This window comes from Rhinolophus hipposideros (assembly GCF_964194185.1).
Source record: "Rhinolophus hipposideros genome assembly, chromosome: 1".
Taxonomy (NCBI): domain Eukaryota; kingdom Metazoa; phylum Chordata; class Mammalia; order Chiroptera; family Rhinolophidae; genus Rhinolophus; species Rhinolophus hipposideros.
The window spans coordinates 74,590,860-74,609,017 of NC_138047.1; the positions used below are offsets into that span (position 1 = coordinate 74,590,860).

Sequence of the window (18,158 nt, forward strand, 5' to 3'; positions counted from 1 at the left end):
TTCCTTGGAAGCATGATTTATTGACCTTAAAATGATACAATTTATTTTCAGATATAAGACCAGAGTTTATAAATGGAAGTACTGACCAATCCAACAAATTCCTATGGACACTGAAGCTCAAATTTCATTTTGTTACCACTTAGGCACATTAATTCTCACTATATTTCCTAGGCCATGATGCAAATAACATGAAATGTAGCACTCATCAGTTCTGAGTGGTGCGTAGTCAGACATTTGTTCTATCAAATTATTTTCTGTATTTTTAAAATTGCTGAAAATTGTTATAAAGGAGATAGGGGAACATTGGGCTAAACTTGTGAACTTAACATCACACCTAATCATTTCAGATTTTATTCTAGTTCTGTTTTAGGAAAGATGTCTCTATTGGGAAAAAGATATTTAAGTAAAAACGATTATAATATTGTAACTTCTGTTGAGTATGATGATCATAAAGAAAACATATTTGAATAAGTTTGAAATGCAATGAAAAGAGATTTGTTGGTGAGTGTTTCAGGAGCCAGACTTTAATAAAAATTGTGGTAGTACACAGAACACTTGGAGATCATTATGCTTTCCATTATTAATTCTAGGCTTTTGAAATCAGCTCTGAAACACCAATTTCATTCTTGTCCTCTCACCAAATATTTTCCTTCGTAATCAAGTGGGTTAACCATTGACAGGTTATTTTATTTAAAAAGGTGTGAGTCCTAAATTGAGGTTGGCAGAAATAAAAGTACCAGAGGATAGATCTTACTATTGCGATGATAATATTGCCTCCTTAGACCGATGTCCTGAGTTGCTTATGAAGAAAATGGAGCTTGGAGAATTAAGGGTCTTCTTAACAATCCCACCATAGGCTATTCTCCTTATTATGACTATTATTATGAGAGTGGGGATATCAGCTTATCTAGAACTTTCCTTGGGCCTTAATGAAGAATCAGATATTAAATTTACCACCAAGAAACACAAAGTTCTCTAGAGTTTTTCCTTCTGGAAGTTTCGATTCTGGTGTCAGTTGTCATTATCCTGGTAGAAAAGGGTGCTACAGTAGGTGGTTCTGATTGCAGCCCCTTCCTCACAAGGAGAGTCAGCTGATCAGCATGCCACTTACAGCTTGGCGAGACCTGAGTCTGCAGTGTTAGGCTAAATTCTCAAAGGAGTAAGGGAGAGTGCATGAAATTATTACAATGCTTGCTCGCAAGTCACAGGCAGATTCAAGAACTCTTCTTGACAAATGACATATTCATACTCAAGACCTTTCATGTGCTTACTCAGGACTAGTTCATTTTTAGGCTGCTTTTCCCTGACCTAGTAGCTATTAATAGGCTTGGCTACTTAGTTAAGGCCAGTAAGAAGCCAGGGGAAACCTGTGAGTGGTTTCCAATTATGTTATGAGTGAATTTGACTCCTCGGCCCCTGCAGATGGTTACCTCAGAGAACTCTGTGGGAATAAAGAAAACATGTACGGCAAAGAGTAGAAGAGATACAAGAATGAGGAAAGTCTCTCTTAAATGACAATGGCTCACATGAGGGGTTTGGCATATCTCTGCACATTTTGGGTGCCCTCACTTTTCAAGTCTTCTGTTGCCCTCTTGTAGTTTGTTCTAGTTAGAATTTCCTACCTGAAATTGGGTCATTTTTAGCCTTTGATATCTTGCTCTTGAATTGGGACAATATAGCTTTTTGTTTTCAAACAAATTTGCTACATATTTATAATGTATTTTATCATTCTGTAGCTCTCATTCTACATAAGATCTGTATTCTGGGATTATTTTGTACAGGTATAATTGAGGGAACTGAATATGGTAAATGTATTAATGTAACTTGATATTTAAACATGGATTTTTTGTAAAATTAGTAATTTTTATTTATCTGTTTTGTGATATCATTGTTTTAAATAAGTGTTCTACTCAAAACTTTAAGAAAGTAAGCTGTGCTTTTTTATATAAAAGCTACATAGCATCTCATTTATTATTGTTCTTGATATAACATAACTCATACAAATCATATGTACATTTTGAAGAAAACATTTACATTTCAAATCACGTGAAATCTAAAACTAAGAAACGGAAAAAAGAAATGTAAATTTTATCAACAGGAAATTGTGTTTTGTCCTCACGGGTAAATCTAATTAAAATTATATGAAATTATACAAAATACGATTTACATTTTAACTGATGAATCCTGGTTCCAGTGAACTATACACAGCCATTACCAAAAATGAAGCAAAATAACAACAATAATAAAGAAAACCCTAGTACATGTTCTTTGACATTACTACAGAATGGAAAATGCTTCTAGTTACCACTCATTCTTTAGAACACATCTACATGTTATTAAAAGCAACCTCTGACAGCCAAGTAGACTGATAATTTTATCAAAAATAATATTTCTAGGGCTAATCTTTCCTTTATAGGAGACTTTTGTACTTATTGGGAGTTATTGACTGTTCAGACATGAACAAAATCCAAGTTAGTTTTGAAATAACCATCTTTTGTCTAATCATCAATCTGGGAACTTACTTACCAGACTCATGGGAAATTGTCTTAACAGTGAGAAGCTTCACACTCTCTTTATCAGACTGAGGTCTATTTGGAACAGAAAACATCCAGTTAGCACCACAGAATTAGCATTGTATATCTCTGAAAGAAAGTAAACATGATATACACAGAATGAAGAAGATACACAAACATATGTATTTGTATGTGTTTCTGTGGCAAAACCTGTGTCTTGTCACATACAGACACACACATACTTTTATAGCACTTTCTACTTCTGGAATCAAGCCAATAAATCTCCATCCTTCTGTTACAGCAATGCAATGATAAGGTAAATTAAACACTAAGATATGTCATTCGGGAGACCCTGCTCACTGCGCCATGTGTCACACAGGGTGGCATGCGAGGTCTCTGGTCCCGCTCCCCACATAAGAATGCAGGACGTGGCGAGGCCAAAAAGGAACACCCACGAAGCCATAAATAGGGGAGTCATACCACTATAGTCTTGCTTACAGCTGGGTTGGAGATACAGGAAGCAGGAGCCACACGATCTGCAACCTGCTGTCCGCTTTTCTGCCAACCAACCAACCCCATTTACTAGCTGCAATCCGCGCTTGCTAGCCCAACCACCATCTTCTTGCTAGCCCCCATTTCCTGCTAGCGTAGCCATGGCAGTTATATTAGTGGCCAATGGCTCATTGATTACAGCTGACGGCCGACCAGCCACAGCTGATGGCCATCCACTCACAGTTGATGGCCATTTACTACCCGAGCCAGCACCTTTCTATGTGAGGCCGAGACCCTGGAAACTGCACTCCTGGCTCTGTCCCCACAGATAGGTCATGTGAACACTTGTCACAAGGTCTATATGGTACAGATCTCCAGTCCTGAATCAAGAAGGGGAAGACACAGAAATGTTTCCAAACCTTTTGGGCTGGTGTTGAGTTCTGGGGATGTCCTTTTCCATGAGGTCCTGGATACTACAGTATAGTGTCTGAACTATTTTAATCAAAAGTTCCCACCTATCTTTCTCAGGTTCTGAATTGTGTCAAACCCAAGTTCCTTTCCTTGGACGTGTCAAAAGCCTCTATTTCTAATTATTACAAGAAGGGTAGATGATCTACGGATAGAATTTCTAAAGTTCACAGCCTGATGAACAAAAGCACATACATAAAGGCAGGCTACAAATTGAGGTCAACAAAGAAAACTTAACCACAGAATTGGTTTTTGACACTAAAACAATTTGTCTCTCCTCTTGTAGTTTGTTCTAGTTAGAATTTGTAGCACCTTCATTGCAACAGTTGGCTGGATTGGTAACAACAGCTTTTTAAAATTTTATTATTATTTCATTTTTTTGCAGTTACAGTTGACATTCAATATTATTTTATATTACCTTCAGGTGTACAGCACAGTGGTTAGACATTCATATAATTTATGCAGTTATCCTGATTGGTCTAGTACATCCCTGGCACTATGCATAGTTGTTGCAACATTGCTGATTATATTCTCTATGCTGTACATTACGTCCCCGTGACTATTTTGTAATCACCAATTTGTATTTCTTAATTCCTTCAGCTTTTTCACCCAATGCCCCAAACTCCCTGACCTCTGGAAACCAACAGATGTATTTGAGTCTGTTTCTTTTTTAAAAAACTCAAAGGAGAACAAGCATCAACTGTTAAGGTAAAGCCACTAATTGCTGTCTCAAGGTGCAGGCATGATTTTTCCCTAATTGTGATAAACATACTGAAATTTCATTGGGAAACTATTTAAAAACTCTAGGTATGTTTCCTATGATATTTATCCATGTAGTTATATTCATTCTTCTATGTTTACTTTCTATCTTTTGATTCTCCATTTTACTACTTTACCCAAGCTTAAGAGCAATCCTCTCTTTCAGTTGTTGGAATTTCTCCGCTGAATAGAGAGAGCCCTGATAAATACTTAGCCAAACTCCATTTATAGTGTTTTCTACACAAATTCTTTAAAAAAACAAACCAAAAATAAGTATAAGTATAGAATCAATACTCTTCCCTGTGTAAACGATAGGGTCAGAGCTTGTAGGGGAAAAAAGATAAAAATGATGTGGCATTACTTACTGGTCATTTCCATTTTCTGGTGTGCCTAGGGGAGGAGAGAATTGTTATCAGAGTTGCAAGAAGCGTGGCTACAAAAAATCTGAGATCCCTGCAACTTTCTGTGCAGAGATATTGCTAAAGACAATTTTTACCTTTTTTTTTTAACTTCTCCACTCCCTGCCCCACTGACCATTTTCTTAGATATGGTTACCATTCATTTCTCAGGTATGACTAATACATTCATGAAATAGTCCTAACTAGGTCAACTCCACAGAACTTAGTTCCAGACTAATTTTAGTCTTATAGTTTCATCACTATGTGAAACTGCTATTTGTTATCACACATCTCTCAGAAACCAGAAAAGTCTCAGTTTATACCAGTATCTCTGAAAAAAAAATTCTCTTTTGAATATCAAATTACCTTTTTAGACCAGATAATCGAATTTATGACTTTCCTTTATACATTGCTCATCTTGAGAACACAAATCACTGTATCTGTGATGAACTATGATGTAGATATTGCTTTTAATTGCATCTGAATCCCACTGATTCAGTCTCTCAAAAATGCCCACAATGTCACTGAGGCTACTAATGGCAACTAATCTTTTGTATGCTTTGCCAGGCTGCTCCACCGGGACTGGTGAAAACAAAGTGGGGTTAGAGTGAGACTCAGATGATTCATTCTGCACATGAACGTGCCCTCCAGGAGCTGATGTTGGTGGTCAAACCTCTCATTAACTGTGACCTACCTATTAGGCAAGCTACTCGTATAATGCAATAGCTTTGTTTTGTTCCCAGTTTTTCTGTGGTTTTAATTCATTACTACTCAGCTCCTGTCTCTTGGATTCCATCTCTAATCTAGCTCCTGTCATTGGATATGTATATATAAAGCCCTGTGAATATAGTTCTCCTGGCTTTGAACATCATTTTTTTGTGCAGACCTTTATTTCCACTAGTTTTTTGGCTACTTTTTTTTCTGTTACGTTGGCTAAGGTATTCCATCATGACACTTACTCCTTAGGAATTTACTTCAGGGTGCCACATGCTGTTCACCAACGAGATCTAACCTCATCTTCCCTACCATAAGTAGGGAAGCATTTTGAAAAGTTCTGGTATAAATGCTATGTGTGATATCACCTGTGACACTCATAGCCGTGTTCCAAAATGATATCTTTTGCATGCCTATTTAAATTTTTTTCTTACAATACTGTAATATGGGTTCATTAGCACATAGATGCCTACCAACAGACTACTTTCTGCATATATGCTGTTCTTATTTGGATTAAAGCTCAGACTATTGTTAACATTATCCAGATAAGTATAATTTCATACTAAAATCTCTGATTCATGTTGTCTTCCAGAAAGCAGAGTTAGTTTATAAATTTTCGGAACTTAATGAAGTCTCACCAACATATTGAAGAGTGATTAACTGAGGGTTTATAATGTTGCTAATTTAATGATAACAATGTTATAAATTCTGTTTGGAAAACAGAGTTAACCATAACCAAGAAGATTTGGCTAATGGTACAATTGTTAAACTTGGTTATAAAGTATCATATGTCTTTAGAATAACTCTCCACAGTGGTAGGAATTTTGTACATTTTCCCCCCCCAAATGATCCAATTCATCCACAGAGTCCTCCTTAATAGACAATGTCCACTTTGTAAATAACTTATTTGCAAATCTTCCTATGCAAAGCCATTTTTCAGAAAAGGGTATTTTTACAAATGGATTTAGCACAATAATTTTTTTTTAACCTTTCCTGTGTAGTCAACACCCACAGGATTCAACTTGGATGGGTGATTTCCCATAAAAGATAGGATTGGTGGGTTAGCAATTTAGAGAAATTAAACTGATGTTTAAACATGCCATTTTCCCTCTGGAAACTGAGTAAGAAAACATATTTTCGACATTATTAAGAAGTTTATTCATTAACTCCCAAAGGGAAAGTAATTGATTTGTTTTCTTGTTATTTTCCACCAAGAGCTAAAATGAACACTACTGTTTTTGTCTTGTAACTTTCCTTTCACTGTCATGCCTTAACCCAGCTGTTTGTGTGGTGGGCGTGGTTAGGGACTGGTCTCAGGAGCAGCATTCATTAGTGTCCTTGTAGACACCCTGTCCATGGGGTACACAAAGGATAGTGTGGCTTATATACCTGTGTCTCATCATATAATTGATTTTTCTTTTTCACCGTATTTGAGATTTAGGTAGAGTTCCGTTAGTTAAATATTTAGAATGTAAGTGAGGAAAGGCAAGGTTCTATTTTACTGAAAATATAAAAATTTAACTCAGCAAGCATATAGTAAGGCTCTGCTATGCATTATGCATGATGCAATGTGAACAATGTGTGTTTTGTGACTGGAGAGGTTGCCTGAAGTTGTGGACTGAATGTTTGTATCCTCCTAAAATTCATATGTTAAATCTGAACACCCAATGTGATGAATTTAGGATGTTGGTTCTTTGGAAGGTGATTAGGTCATGAGACCTGAGTCTTCATGGGATTGGTGCCCTTATAAGAAGACCACAAAAAACTCTCTTGTTCTTCCCAACATGTGAGACACAGAGAGAAGGCAGTTAGCTATAAACCAGGAAGAATAAATACCCTCACCCAATCTGATGGTTTCTTGATTGGACTTCTCAACCTCCAGAATTATGAGCAATAAATTGTTGTTTAAGCCACGCAGTCTACAGTATTTTTGTTATAGCACTCAGAACAGACTAAGGGGAAACCGGCACATAGAGAGGTAACTGTGCACTATAGCATGATGAATAATATCACAAAATTCTATAGAATTTAAAGTAAGAGCACTCCATTGTGCTTAAAGAGATGGTGTGTTATACAAAGATACATTAAATTGGTGTTTGAACTAGATGCTAATGGATAAATTGGAGATTAAATATGTTATAAGAATTAAGTGGTGGGCTGGACATTCTAGAGGAAGAAATAGCATGGACGAAAACAGGGACACGTACCACGGCATTTCACAAGCAGGGCAGGGGTCTGGAATGGAAGGATAGACTGACATTTAAGATAACAGAGAGGAGTACTGAGCCATGAAAACTGAAGGGGGATTCTGATGAAGTGTATAATAAAAACAGCTCAAGTTCCTGGAACCGAAAAAAAAAGACTGAATAAAGACTGAAAGATATCTGAGTAAAGTAGGGACTCTAGTTAACAATAATGGATCAATACTCGTTAAGTAATTGTGACTAATATACCATATTAATAATAAGAAAAACAGGTATGGGGTGTATGGCAATTCCAGCTGTCTTTGCAACTTTTTAATACATTTTAATGTATTCTAAAATAAAAAGTTTATTTTTAAAAAAACACAACAATATAATGTAATTATGGGAACCATAAATATTTAAGATTTAGGGAGAATGTAAAAACAGCAAAAAGAAGAAAACAAAGTGTGAGGATGTTTTAAAAAGAGCAGTGTCATTTTAAAGGAAAGAGGAAAGACTTCTAAATGTTATTGGAGGATTAAGGAGGATAATAAAGAATTTCAGACTAGACTCCCACTAAAAATTGCAGTTGTGTTCAATCCTGAGGAACTAATTCAATTAACAGAGCCCACATCGTGGAAACCACCCTCATTGGAAGGAATCAATGCCTCCCAGGAGAGAACAAAGTCACAGAACACTCTTCTTGAGATTATGGGCCCCTAAGCTAAATTCTTAACAAGCTTCCCTTTATCGTCTGTTATATGGAAAAGGAACAAATCTTCACCATAGATAATGCATGTCATTGTCTGTCTTCTTTACTACCATACTCCCCCAACCACCCACAAAACTGGGGCTATTTCATTGAAAAGAATTTTTCCATATTTGATAATATCTGCCACTAGTGGTTAATCCCTACTACTTACTTCACCAGCACACAATGGCTTTCTCTACCCCTTTGTCTCTATTTTTGGGATCAAGCAATATGGCATTTTATTTTTTTCTGTAATTCCTCTACACCCTTAAGAGTTTAGACTGAGCATGTATATTCTCAACAAAATGAAACAAAACATTATTACCTACCTGGGTCTGTCTTCCGGCACATTCGACACAAACCCACCAGAGCAAATGCTGAAAGTGTTATTACAATCAAAGCAATAACTACAGGCAAAATAATACCTAGGAAGTATAGGAGACATTGTCAGAGTGGCAATTGAATGTCACAATAAATAGTTGATGCACCGAACAAATGCATGCATGCTTTCTTCTTTAAACATCATTCTATTAAAATGTTGTATTTTAGGCAAAGATTGATCTGATGCATGAGTTTTGCTCCAGTTGTCATTTCTGACGTATCCACTTGATGTCAGTCTTGTAGCCTTTCTGAAATAAAATTTCAAACCTAAGGGAGATAGTTCCCCACTTTCTGTAGACTTGGAGGAGTGAGAAGATGGAAGACTGGAGAGGCAGAGACGTCCTCTAGACCCACAGTCAGACCCACATTCACACATTAGATTCTTTACTACCTTATAACAAAGTTACTGGAAAAAAGAATATATATATATATATATATATATATATATATATATATATATATATATTCCACATTAGAACTGCTCTAGTTAATAAAGCTGGTTTTCTATTAAAAAAAAACACAAACCTCTCAAATATCTTTCCACAGTAATATCTTAGAATTAGAAAAGGCATAAAATAACATAAATGGATACAATTGGATAGCACAGTACATGTGATTTCTAAACATGAGCAGCATGGTTCAAGAAAGATGTGCATGTGTGTGCGTAAATGTCTATTTGGGGAAGTACATTGCTGCAGTAATTAGGGTGTTTTTTTTCTGTTTTAAGAGGAGGGTTTGCTGTTTGTTTTTTCAGCATCTGCCTTCTTTTCTGACAGTCATTTCCCGGATTAAAACAACAGTGATGAAAGGAAAACACTGCCTTAGGGATATAACTAGTGATATAGAAGTTATAGTTACTAATTAGTTAGGTATTCTCAAATGGTTGCTTATGTGTTCCTCATGTTTATCAGGGAATGAGAATAATTACCAAATTCATTTGTAGGGTGGTTTACACTTGCATTGTTATGATTAAATATTTGTTTTAAGTAAGTCCTGCTGGGTTCATATTAGACCTTGAATGAGATCACCAGTGCCTTCCAAAATGAGGAAGCTACGAACCAGCTGGTCAATAAATGCAATGACGACCCATTGGAATGGAATGGCTTACCTAAACTTAAGATCACCTTTTATCATCCCAGATTCATATACATTTGTCTTATTTTTAATTTCCAGGAAATTAATTAATATTCTCTATTTAGTTCTAGCATATAAATGTATGTTATATGACATACATCTGTTCTACTAAAATGCAATATTTCTTTAAAAGTCATTTTTAGCATTAAGACAAAGTTCTGTAAAGGTGAACAATTCATTTTTTTATGGGTATCTCTGGCTGTTCACTTTGGCTTATCTGAGACTGGCCCCATCAATTCACCTTGACCCTTGGTGGTAATTGCTTAGCGTTAAGGTAAGAAAATAATCCTAATGCTGTGCTCATTTAAACCAGACTCACAAGTAGGAAATTCTCAAAGCATGTGGCAGTTAGATAGCATTATTATGAGACTACACATTCAGTAAAGCTGATAAAAAATCTATCTATAATCAAATCTCTTCCCATACTGATAACATTCAAACATTCTGCATATCTACTGCCATAAATGAAGATACATCTGTTACTCACTGGAATAAGAGGGGCTGGTTGAAGAAGAGCTTACATTTTTTGCATTCTCAGTGCCTATTATTTGAGGAAAGAAAAACATCAGTGACCTTTGGTTAAAGAGTGCCAGTCCTCACAAGCCTCCCTTCATCCCTCCTCCCCATTTAAGTAAGCCTCTGGGATCTGTAGGTATGATGTTTCAAATATATCTGATCTCGTTCTGAAAGAGCTCTATTTTGCAAATCAAGATTAGTAGAGAGTTAATGTATACAATTTGATGAGTTTGGACATACACCCATGAAATCATCACCGCAATCAAGGTAATAGACACATATACACATCACATCCAAAAGTTTCCTTGTGACCCCGCTTCTTTTTGTGGATGTGCTTTTTTTTGTTGTGGTATATCAATTATATCTAAATAAAACTTTCTTTCTTTCTTTCTTTCTTTCTTTCTTTCTTTCTTTCTTTCTTTCTTTCTTTCTTTCTTTCTTTCTTTCTTTCTCTCTCTTTCTCACTTTCTCTCTCTCTCTCTCTCTCTCTCTCTCTTTCCTTCTTTTTCTCTTTTACTTTTTTTTAAGATTGTAACAGTTTTCTTGGTGAGAAGGGGTTAAGCAAAGCCAGTTTGCACTCAGGCACACAGAAGTCATACCTTGAGACTGTGAGACGTTTTCTGTAATTGCTGTTGGTACTGAGGGTGATATACTGGTTTCAGAAGGTAAGGCATCTGGTTGTGAAGAGCTAACTGTAGGCAAAATCATAAATACAGTCACAGTATAGTATCAACTCTTCTTATTGGATTTCTTTGTGATTCAAACAGTTTGCATTTCTGAAGATCTGTGAATACTGTTTCTTTTTGAATACATACAATTGTACTCTAAATCCTAAATTCATCTATTCCTCTTGTAACAAGGAGTAAATTTGGAATCACAAAAAATGGGTTTCTGTATTATATCTTCAAAAACTGTTAAGAAAACTTGAGTACATCTCTTATTCTAGGCTGCAGCTGGTATACCATACTGTATGAGACTCTTATGGGATGAAAATCTATGCAAAAGCATTATTCACATGTCAGTTATTATAACTTTGAGTAATAGTGATGTTCTTTTCTACCACACATACTTAAAGTGAACATAAATGCACAAGACTTTTTTTTTTAGAGTGTTTCTTGGTAAAAGAGAAAGATTGCAATCAAGGCTTTGGTTAAAAGGATTGGGGAAAAATCAAAGATTCCTTCATGTTCACCTTAAAGCTCAGCAGTAGTTTACGCTTAAGTGCTTTATCTAGAGTAACGGCTGCTTTGTTGCATTTCTACCGTGTTTCCCTGAAAATAAGACCTAGCCGGACAATCAGTTCTAATGCGTCTTTTGAAGCAAAAATTAATATGAGACACGTATTAAATTATATTATATTATATTATACTATATTATATTATATTACACAAGGTCTTATAGTAAAATAAGACCCAGTCTTTTATATTATATTATATTATATTATATTATATTATATTATATTATATTATATATTGTATTATATTATATTATATTATATTATATTATATTATATTATATCCCGGTCTTATTTTACTATAATATAATATAATATTATATAAGATTTGGTCTTATATTAATTTTTGTTCCAAAAGACACATTACAGCTGATGGTCCGTCTAGGTCTTATTTTGGGGGAAACAGGGCACCTCTGTCCGTGTTCTCTTCTTTCAAAGAAAATGTAAATTTTAAACTTATAAAGTTATTATAAATTAAACTTATTATAATTATTATTTGTTTGCTTAAGTCAACCTTTGCCATCTTTAGTCAGAAGGACTGACACAAAAAATAAAAATTTATTATTCAAAATCCACAAATCTCAGTACATTTCAAGGAAATACAAATAATTAAATGTTTTATAAGTGTATATCATTTATTCTTGTGAGTTTGGAATAAAATGTAATTTGTATTTAGAAAAATATTGAAAGATCTTTCTCTTTTTCCTATAGTATGAAGTGACATCTTTTTATCACACCTATTTGCCTTGTCTCTCTACTGAATTGGATGTTCCTGGAGTGTGAAAGCCATAACTCCCACCGTAGCCCACATATTCATGGAGCTCTGACCACAGTGGGTATGCAGTAAAACGTAGCTGATGGCCTGGCTGAAATAAGAGGCATCTCTTATAATTATGGCCTCCTCAGGAGTATTGAGACCATGTATAATTGCATCAAAGAAATTGATATCACCTAGGACTGCCTTGCATCTTTCCTTCTTTGCCACCCACAGTACAGTACGCATTGCATGCTCAGGCATTTTTGACATCTGTGGGGGAAGAATAATGTTTAAGAGTCTGTACTGCTTTTGCCATGCAAGATATCTGTGGGAGGAAGCTAGATATATGTCTATAAGAACAAAGAAAAATATCAAGTTAGTGTACTAAGCAGACAGAGAAAAGAATATTAAATGACAGAGTGGGAACTACTTGAAACTTTGGTACTTTTAGTTGCTTTTTCCCATGCCAAGTGTTTTAGTAAGGATGAATGCTCTTTCAGTTGTGTTGGTTGAGAATGAGATGGCTGATTAAATAAGCAATGGCATTAATCCATCTGGGATTCCCCAAAGGTTGTTTTAAGACTCCTACCTTATTACCTTCTCACAGACAGGCTAAGTGGTAGCTATAATTCTGAGTATAATCTATCTGGTTCAGATGAAACTCCATGCTTTCCTATTTAAAATGTGTTGATGGGCCAGTGCCAACTGTTATTGATACTGATATATAGGTAGGCAAGAGAATTAACTCTTCTAAAATAGAGGATTTATTTGATCCTTGAATAAAGACTCAAAATTTTTCTTTTTGTTTTTAATTTTAGCCTTCAGTTAATTATTTCTGAATCCAGTACACACACACACACACACACACACACACACACACACACACACACACACACCCCTTACCTCTATTACATGTAATGTCTTCTGGTGTTTTATTTTCTAATTTCTTTAATTTCATTGTTTAAAATACTGGTCATGAATGGGAATTAACTCACAACTTGAGAAACCCTGCCCTTTAGCATGATCATATTGATGACTTTATGGGTCTTGACTAAATTCACCAATTGTGATCCTAATGTGATTCTTTCTGTGGCTAAGATAGTGGGAACCATGATGTTTTCAGAGCTGATGATCTCCGAGGGTTTTGCTGAGACTCTATTATCTTACATTGCAACTAAAGTAGCATTGGAAGAGGAGGTACAAGAGAGGTACAGTGGATAGTTAAGAGCATGATACTGAAGTCTGAGTACCTGGGTTCAAATGTGACTCAAGCACTTATTTGCTGTGAATCTTGGACAAGTCACTTAAAGACTTTGCACCTAAGTTTTCTCATCTACAAGTTATGATTTTAATAGTTCCACATCACAGTGTTGTGAAAATTAAATGAGTAAAAATAAATTTAAATTGCCTAGAAGAGTACTAGATACTAATATGTTTATATTATATATATAAAACACTATTATAAAATTATAATGATATGTTAAATTATATTTTATTAATGTATATTATTTTATAATATCCTGTTACTATATTGTAGTTAGGCCCCTGAGAGTTGTACCTTTCAAGCAAGGTAGATTTGTCTAATTTTCTCAAAAATTTTAAATGTAAAAATATATGAAATAGACTATCAAGAAACATCAAATTGAAATATTGACTCTTTTTTGTTTTCAAGCCTGCTGGCTTTCAGACTAGTATTTAACCATTGGTTTTCCTGATTGTCAGGCCTTTGGACTTGGACTGGAATAACACGATCAACTTTCCTAGGTCTCCAGGCTGCCAGCTTTCTGACTGCAGATCTTGGGACTTCTCACCCTCCATAATGCATGAGCCAATTTCTTATAAGTCTATCTGTATATATCTGTATTATCTATCTATCAACTATCTATCTATCTTCTATCTATCTTATTTTTTCTGCTGTTCTAGAGAACACTAATACAGTAGTATTTTCCAGAAAATTAAGGACAGATGATTTATTCTTTTTCTAATACACTGAAGCATACTGATCAATTTTTCTTCAGAGCTAAGATCTCTTATCAAAGAAATAAAGAGGTTTATTTACAAGGACATGTCTGTGGAAAAATGATAACACTAAAGAAAAGTGAATTCCATCACTGCTTAAAATTGTAATGGCTACATGATGTCTGCATATATATCTAGGGAATAAACAGTCTTTCATAATTTTTTAGTAGGTCTTTCCAGCTCCTCATGAGCTCTGAACTTAGTGTTAGAAAAATGAGGAGGTAGAATAATCTGGCAGCTAGAAGGTCACTTCTCCATAAATTATGAGTATTTTTTAAACTGCTTTCCCCCCACCCAATGTATAACACAACCACAGCTACAGGGGGAAAAAAATTGTTCCCTCTACAAATCTTAACTTAAGGTTACCTGAAGCTTATCTGCTAACATATCATTTTATACCAACATGACTACTAGAGTTATTATAGTTATTTATAATGTTGAATAGTCTTCCTTGGAAACGCTTAATGACAGCCTCCATATATCACTTACAACTCTTAGCTAGTGTTACTGTAATGGAACAGAATGATTTTATTGAATGACTCAGTTAGTAGTGGTTGGTTGAATATACTATTCTGTATATTTAGCAGGGTATCATACTACATTTGAACTCTTACCAGATCTGTTACAGTGGGCAGTTGAAGTTTGACTTTTCCACCTGCTTTAGACATTGAACATGAATTCCTCATGTTTAGCATTGTTAAATACAGCTATCTACTTTATACTATTGAGTGGAATGAATATATATGTCCTCAGACCTGGATTAATAATTTCCATGTAACTATGACTATCGTTTTAAATCTTTATTATGTAATCATAAATATCATATCTATGTATAATTTCTTATAATTCACATTTTATTTAGAGTTGCCTTACTTATTTTGAATTCCCCTCAAAAGTCCTATATAAAACAATCATCAATTTCTAGACTTTTACTAATAGTTTTTGAAGTGGGTGGTAAAAAACAAATTTTTAATAAAATTAAAGCTGGATACAGAATATGAAAAACTATCAAATGTGAGAGCTATGTATCATCTATTGAAACACTAAATACATATTAGCTCATATTTATAAAAAGGAAGTATAGTAATAATTCTATAGGCTGAAATTCTACCTCAACTTCTACCTAAAAAAGAAATACTATTTTAAATAATATCCATATCCTTGATCAAATGGGTGAATATTTTACCAATTTGATATTTGAACATCTTTGATAAATATACATAACTGGAAATTTTAAACAAACACAATTACAGTTGTTAATAAAGATATAATATATCTGAATATTTGGATAACATATATCCGAAGCTTGAGACTGACTTTTCTTGAGGCTTATAAAATCAGTTTCATTTCTTGCTAGTCCACTATTCAAAGCAATGGCCTGTTTTACTATCTATTTTAGGAGAACTGGTTTCCATAATTCAAAATTAAAATAGCCTACGTGGGTTTTCATTACATTTAAAAATCCATTATAGTTAAAGCTGGAATTTTGTGAATACAAACTTTCTGAACAAAATAAAAGATGCTTCAGTCCCTCCTTAAAAGGAATTGAGGATTTTGGCAGCCTCTCAATTCTCCATCTGTAGCTTCTCCAGGATAACAAATCCATGAAGCAGAGGGGAAGGACTTCTCCAGCACATGTACAGCATTGGCCAATGCAAAGCCTCTTTGCCTGGATGGACTGTTTTATGTTTTGTTTTGCTTTGTTTTCCCCAGTGCTTTTTCTAGTGCATTTGTAGACTATATATAGATGGAAAGACAAATTTAAAAAATGGTGATGAGGTGAAATACAGAGTATTAATAACATAAAAATAACTTCATTCATGAGCTATATTTTGTAGAAGACAAATGAAAGTTAAAAGTAGAATCATTTCAGTTTTGAATTCCTCGAATACGAGGTAGAAAGTAAACTATGATGATTATTTAGGACATTTGCTGTGGAAATCTTATTAAAGGCACTCATAAATTTCATGGCTTTATTTTTATTTATTTATTTTTTTTACATTACATGATCTTCTAGGTTTATTTCACATATTTCTCAGTTTATATTAGGTCGATGCAAAAGTAGTTGTGGTTTAAAAGGTTAAAAATAATGGCAAAACCGGCAATTACTTTTGCACCAAACTAATAAATACCAAAGTTGACTAGGATTGAGAATCTAAGAGATTTGTCATTTATTAAAATACCAGGTAGGATGTAGGAACATAAAAATCCCCCAAATAATTGTGATTTCAAAACAACAGGAAGATTCAATGTTACCATCTTCCCCTGGCCAATGATCTTTTCCAGTTCCCATTGCTCCATCATCCGAAATTCATTTAGTTTAAAACTAAGGATGGCAAAACACGAGCACTTGTTGGAGTGTTAACATTTTAGGCTGTTAACTGTGGTTTATAACATCATCTCTTTGGATGGCAGGACCAGGCTTTGTTAGGAAATACTGAGAGGGCAGTTCACAAACACACTACGCTTCTGGGAGAGGACATGCCAACCATTGAAACAGAGCAAGAACAGCGGGTTCTGGGCAGAGGACAATTCCAAGGGCTTCATACATTTATCACTCCAGCCATAGAGCATTCAGGCACGTCCTTGTATGTTCTTCTGGTCTGCTTTTTTTTTTTCCTTGTACTACTTCACCCTGCCCTCAAACTGGTTGATCTACTTATTCTTGGGATTTTACACATGAACATACACAGAGAAAAGCAAAAACAAAAACAAAAACATGAACTTACCTGGTTTTCTTGTTGTTTTGATTGAACTCTGATTGTCAGCTTTAGAGGAAAGAAAAGGAAAGAAAATCACTAAAATTAAATGTTGAATGTCAGATCTACTGTCATAATTATTTCAGGTGACAAATGGACATAGAACTCATTTCTGATTCACTCATTTCTGATTCACTTTTCCTCAAATTATAAAATCATGAGGCTTCACGATTAAAAGATACTTTAGATTAGGGGTCAACCAACTTTTTCTAACAGGGTCAAATAATAAATATTTTAGGCTTTTTTGGGCCCTATGTCTCTGTAGCAACTTTGCTGGTTTCATCTGAATGAAGCTTTACATAATACCTGTATTCCAATGAAACTCTACAGAAAAATAGGTGGGGGTCAGATTTGGTCTGCAGGCCACAGTTTGTTGTTGACCTTACTTTAGAATATCTGGTACAAACTCACATCTTGAATATGCCTGATAACACAGACAACTACAGATCCCTTGGCAGGTGCTTCACGAGTGGCACTGCCACGAGTCGTATTTCTAGTAAGATCTGATGCATCTCCTGACCTGGGGAAGATTCAAGAAGGTTTAGACAGATACCTTTGAAACTTAGGGAATTCCTTTAAAGTCAGTACAATCCAGAAAAGCTTTCTGAAAGTAAAATTACTTGAGAGAATTATCATCAAATTTCACTTCAACAACTTTGAGAATATGCACCATGAACAAGATTTGCCATGTGAAAAATATAGAAAATATTTTTGAAACAAATGGAGGCCCAATTAAAAATGTTTCAAATGTCCATTTGCGTCCTTTGTATCTTCACTTGACTGTTTATCAGCATCTCCAATTTAACATGCCCAAAGCAAAACTCCTGACTGGTAGCCTTAAAGCTGCCTCTTACCCCCGCCTTCTTGGTTCAATGCATAGCACAATTCCCCAGTTGCACAAGTCAAAAACGTAGTGGCCTTTTTTTGATTCTCCTCTTTTTCTCACCCCCATCAGCTCTAGTTTCATAATATATTCCAAATATGTCTCACCATTTAATCAGCTACTGTTCATCTGGAACCCATATTTCTTCCCTCAGTACCTGCAATAGCCACCTAGAAAAAACTCTTTTTAAATTTAAA

General features: G+C 34.9%; 1 protein-coding gene across 2 annotated transcripts in view; it reads right to left on the bottom strand.

The window, feature by feature from the left end:
- Window positions 1-18,158, bottom strand: part of EMCN (endomucin) — a 96,028-nt gene that overhangs the window by 11,373 nt on the left and 66,497 nt on the right. For both annotated transcript variants that reach the window (XM_081046030.1, XM_081046029.1), the window contains exons 5-10: window positions 17,049-17,087; window positions 10,909-11,001; window positions 10,281-10,334; window positions 8,608-8,703; window positions 4,598-4,622; window positions 2,527-2,588 (exon numbers count right to left, since the gene is read on the bottom strand). In XM_081046030.1, coding sequence (XP_080902156.1) covers window positions 2,527-2,588; window positions 4,598-4,622; window positions 8,608-8,703; window positions 10,281-10,334; window positions 10,909-11,001; window positions 17,049-17,087 — 369 coding nt within the window. The remainder of the gene's footprint in view (window positions 1-2,526; window positions 2,589-4,597; window positions 4,623-8,607; window positions 8,704-10,280; window positions 10,335-10,908; window positions 11,002-17,048; window positions 17,088-18,158) is intronic.